Source organism: Arachis ipaensis, chromosome B02 (assembly GCF_000816755.2).
Source record: "Arachis ipaensis cultivar K30076 chromosome B02, Araip1.1, whole genome shotgun sequence".
Taxonomy (NCBI): Eukaryota; Viridiplantae; Streptophyta; class Magnoliopsida; order Fabales; family Fabaceae; genus Arachis; species Arachis ipaensis.
Window position 1 is genome coordinate 6,183,637 of NC_029786.2, and position 4,449 is coordinate 6,188,085.

General features: G+C 36.4%; 2 protein-coding genes across 5 annotated transcripts in view; both read left to right on the forward strand.

Moving 5' to 3' along the window:
- Positions 1 to 2,774, forward strand: part of LOC107624399 (two-component response regulator-like APRR9) — a 3,860-nt gene extending 1,086 nt beyond the window's left edge. For 2 of the 4 annotated variants that reach the window (XM_016326899.2, XM_016326916.2), the window contains exons 3-9: positions 49 to 210; positions 297 to 427; positions 535 to 681; positions 897 to 1,050; positions 1,140 to 1,557; positions 1,697 to 2,249; positions 2,419 to 2,774. In XM_016326899.2, the coding sequence (XP_016182385.1) occupies positions 49 to 210; positions 297 to 427; positions 535 to 681; positions 897 to 1,050; positions 1,140 to 1,557; positions 1,697 to 2,249; positions 2,419 to 2,532 (1,679 nt within the window). In that variant the 3' untranslated portion in view covers positions 2,533 to 2,774. The remainder of the gene's footprint in view (positions 1 to 48; positions 211 to 296; positions 428 to 534; positions 682 to 896; positions 1,051 to 1,139; positions 1,558 to 1,696; positions 2,250 to 2,418) is intronic. The other 2 variants (XM_016326908.2, XM_016326904.2) reach the window with 2 other exon arrangements.
- LOC107624430 (NDR1/HIN1-like protein 12) lies at positions 2,915 to 4,435 on the forward strand. Its single transcript, XM_016326924.2, has one exon. It carries the CDS (start codon positions 3,301 to 3,303, stop codon positions 4,045 to 4,047), a length of 747 nt encoding a protein of 248 aa, XP_016182410.1. The 5' UTR covers positions 2,915 to 3,300; the 3' UTR covers positions 4,048 to 4,435.

Here is a 4,449-nt window from a genome sequence, read left to right on the forward strand (position 1 = left end):
AGTTAATCTACCCAAAAAAAAAAAAATGCGGTAATTTTTTCCATGCAGTTATTGCTGTTTCTGATGGATTAAAGGCATGGGAAGTATTGAAGAAGAAAGCAACAGACCTAGATCTCATCTTAACAGAAGTGGATTTGCCCGCAATATCCGGATTTGCACTCATTACTTTAATCATGGAACATGATTTTTGTAAAAACATTCCTGTCATAAGTATGTTTTTTACTTGTCGTTGTGTGTTCTTAATTTTGCTATTAGATTTTAAATGGCTAATGGACTAAAGTTTATGTAATATGCAGTGATGTCTTCTCAAGATTCGGTTAACATGGTGTTGAAATGCATGCTAAAAGGTGCAGTCGATTTTCTTATAAAGCCTGTTCGGAGGAATGAGCTTAAGAACTTATGGCGGCATGTATGGAGAAGGCACGCTGTATGTACATCCTTCAACCTCTGTTTTTCTACATGTTTCTTTCTGTTAAAGAGTAGCTTGTTAGTTTAGCTTACAAGTGTCTCTCTCTTTGTATATTGTATATACAGATTGACAAGCCCCCTCAAAATACGACATTTCCAATGGAAAAACTTAAGACTGTTTCGCAAGACAATTCTACAAGCAATCAGTCTAGTGCTTTTGTGGCTTCTTTGCAAGAAAATAATGGATGTGGTGAAAATTTGAGTGAAGCTCATGTAAGTTCAATCCTCAAAATTTAGATTGAATTTGCCTTCTATATGTGTCAATTTTATCTGTTTCACTATGGATGTCACGCTTAATTTTTTATTTTCGTTATTCTATTTATTTACTTTATGGTAATTTGCCAGCACAATAGCACAACTATTTTTAGTTAAGGTTGCCTTTATGAGATTTCAACCATAAATTACATGTTTTGTCAACGATTTAACAGAGCACTTGCACTTCGTCATTTTTGGAAGCTGAGAACGCATGCATGGAAAAACGGCAAGATGCCTCTGAACTGAAATTGAATAATGTTGATGTCGTGCACCATGAGGTGTCCATCAACCATGAAAGTAAATCAAGTAAGCATAATGATGAAATAGGTATGTGTGAGTTCCTCTCATTTTCTATAATTGGTTAAAATATGGTATCCATGGTGTGTTGCTTATTGGCAATTATGTCTTGTATACAGAGAGATCAGTGGGACTTGTATCAGAGTCTGCAATCTGCAACAAATCTCTTAAATCGACAGATTTAATGATAGAAAGAGACCATTGTTTTGCTGAAATCAAAAGCCAAGATGAAGTTCTAAGAGCTGAATCAAGCAGAGCCAATCCTAATATTAATGTAGGGATTCATGGTTGTACCGGTTCAGTGGTGGAGCCCTCTAGAGGAGCTACTGACTGGATGATTGACACATTTGAGAATATCGAAAAACCTATCAATGAAAACTGTAGTTATAGTGGTGATAATACAACCAAGTCTGTTTCAGATACAAAAATGGAACTTTTGTTAAGAAGTGATCTTTCTGATGGCTCATGTAAACAAGCTAGTGAGATAACTGAGGAAAGACAAAGATTGAAACATTCGGACACGTCTGCTTTTTCTAGGTGAGTTCACTGTTTCTTGTTATTTTCTTTTTTATTCTTAATTGATATTGAAATACCAAAGGAATACATCTTGGTATAATGCCTTAATCGGAAAGGCGAAGTTCTTCGCTGAAGAGGGTGACTATATTTCTATATGCAGGTATAGCGGTCATAAATTGTTGCAGCCTTCTTTCCCGTTACCTTTGATTACCTCTTCCAAAGTAACCAACAATGATCAAAATTCTCAAGAATCTCATAAATCATCTGGAAATACTCTAGATACTTGTCAGTATGGAAGCACAGGCAAAAATGAAGAGAACAGGTCCACTCTGGTCATTGGTCAGTATGGACAATTCGAACCAAAATCATCAAGCAATGAATGTGGACTCTTCCCTTTCAGCAAGGCTACTTCTGATATTAAGTCTAAGGAACATTGTAACATTTTATCCTCTACCGGTCAGAGTTCGGGTAACAGTTTATCTTCTGATGCTGCAAAACATAAAAGTAGTATCGCCTATGAAAGCGTAGGCAGTGGAAGTGATGGAAATGATACTTCGAATGTGGTACCCAAGAACAATCCTGAAACTTTTAGCGAGTGTGTTCGCCAAAACTATGATGGATTTGGAGGAACAAACTTTCATCACTTTAGTCAAAGACAAGCGGCCCTAACAAAGTTTCGACTAAAGCGAAAACAGAGATCCTATGGGAAAAAGGTACTGCAACTAGTGTTAGTTACTAAAAAGAGCTTCTCTAACATTATGTATGATTTCTTGGTTTGGAAACTCAAAGAAAGATTCGGAGAACATTATTGGGTACAAGTTCGTTGGCTTGACCTATATTTTAAGATCTTTCAAATGTTTATTGGTTTGATTTCTTGTACAGGTTCGATACGAAACCAGGCAAAGATTGGCCGAGCAGCGCCCTCGAGTGAAAGGGCAGTTTGTCCGTAAAGTACTAGATGGTGATCTGGTACCTGACTCTGGTGGCAATTCGTAATCCTTCTCATTTCCTTAAACTTGCTTGCACTTATAGTTGATTCTAATACTTATTGTTTTAACCATGTGATTAGATGTAGGATTTAGTAGTGTCTCTGGTTGAATTTATTTTTCTTCAATCATCAGGCAACAAGTAGGGTGATAGCTTTAAGCATTCTTCTTGTTTTCATCTGGCTTGTTATTTTAACTATCATTGAACTTTGGAGTTCTGTTATTTATTCTTGTGTGTGTGTTGATTGTGTCCTCGTTTGAGTTGAATACCAATTTAAGGTTGTGAGTATATATATATCTGTGTGTGTGTGTGTGTGTGTGTAAATTCCTGTGCATAAAGAATGATAGCTTCTTGCTTTACATTACTCCACTTGTTATCTTCATTGTTAATTTACTGCATTCTTTTTTCCGTAGTTATATATCAAAAGCAAAGAAATTAAAGAAAAGATAAAAGAAGGTTGAACAAAATGAAAGCAAGGCACAAAACATAAAAAAGAGTAAAACACATAAACAGTATAATTGCACAATAGTGATCAATGTTCAACCATTGATCTTATACTCTAAAATGACATAGCATACACATTTTTAAGCTTTATACTTCGATTCCAAGTCTCCTTATTATTCCATCTCATCATGCTAGAGATTTCGTAATTCACTTTTTTTCACTTCTTAAGTAGCCTCCACAACTCAACACCAAGCCCTCTTTCTCATTTCAAGTTCTCTTCTATATCTATCTCTCTCTCTCTATCTTATCTATCGTAGAAGACATATTCGCATAATGGCAGAACATCGTCCTCATCATCAAATTCAAACTGATGATGATGATGAACCAACCCATCACCACCAACGCCAACATGGTCATCCCCATTTCCAACCAAAAATGAACCCTCATCAGAGGAACATGCACATGGAAAAGCCTAACATGGCTAATCCTCGCTACTATGCTCCCATGAATCGTCCGAAGCGTGAACATTACCTTTGCCTCATTATCACCCTCCTCTTACTTGGCATCATAATCCTCATCATCTGGCTTGCCTACCACCCAACCAAACCCCACTTCATGGTGGCCAGCGCAGCCATCTTTGGCCTCAATGCAACATCACCACCCCTCTTGGCCATCACCATGCAATTTTCAATCCTTATAAGGAACCCTAACCGTCGTGTCTCAATCTATTTTGACAATCTCAATGCATTTGTGTCCTACAGGGACCAACCAATCACACCACGTGTAATGCTACCACCACTTTACCTAGAGAAGCATAGCACAGTTGCATTATCCCCGGTTATCGGAGGGTCGCCAGTGCCAGTTTCGCCAGAGGTGTCAAACGGGTTAATCCAAGATGCAGGTTATGGTGTGGTTGGCCTTAAGCTTGCACTCCTTGGAAGATTGAAGTGGAAAGCTGGTGACATAAGGTCAGCACATTATAGTATCTATGTCAAGTGTGACATGTTGGTGGGTTTGAAGAAAGGTTTTGTGGGACAAGTTCCTCTTCTTGGATCTCCTATCTGTAATGTAGATATGTAATAGAGAATTATTTATATAATTCATTTTTTGTGTATTGATTTAAAATTTATCATCATAGGCTAGATGGAGTTTGACAGTTATTTTAAGTAAAAAATTGCACTCCATTCTCTAATAATAAGATGATAAGTTATAAGTAAATACACACAAAATGAATAATTCTATCAATATTTACTGTGATATATTGGTATATATCTAGGTGTGATAAGGTAAAATGTGTGAATGTTAATCTTGCTCCTCCATTTTGATTTGATTTTTTTTTTCAGAAGAGTCTTGCTTTTTGTAGTTGATTGCATGTGATCACCTAAGGAAGAGATGATAGAACTTTGAAAGTCACATTGATGTACAATATTTTATATTATCATTTTGTCATCATATATATTATAATAAATATTTTAATATTTG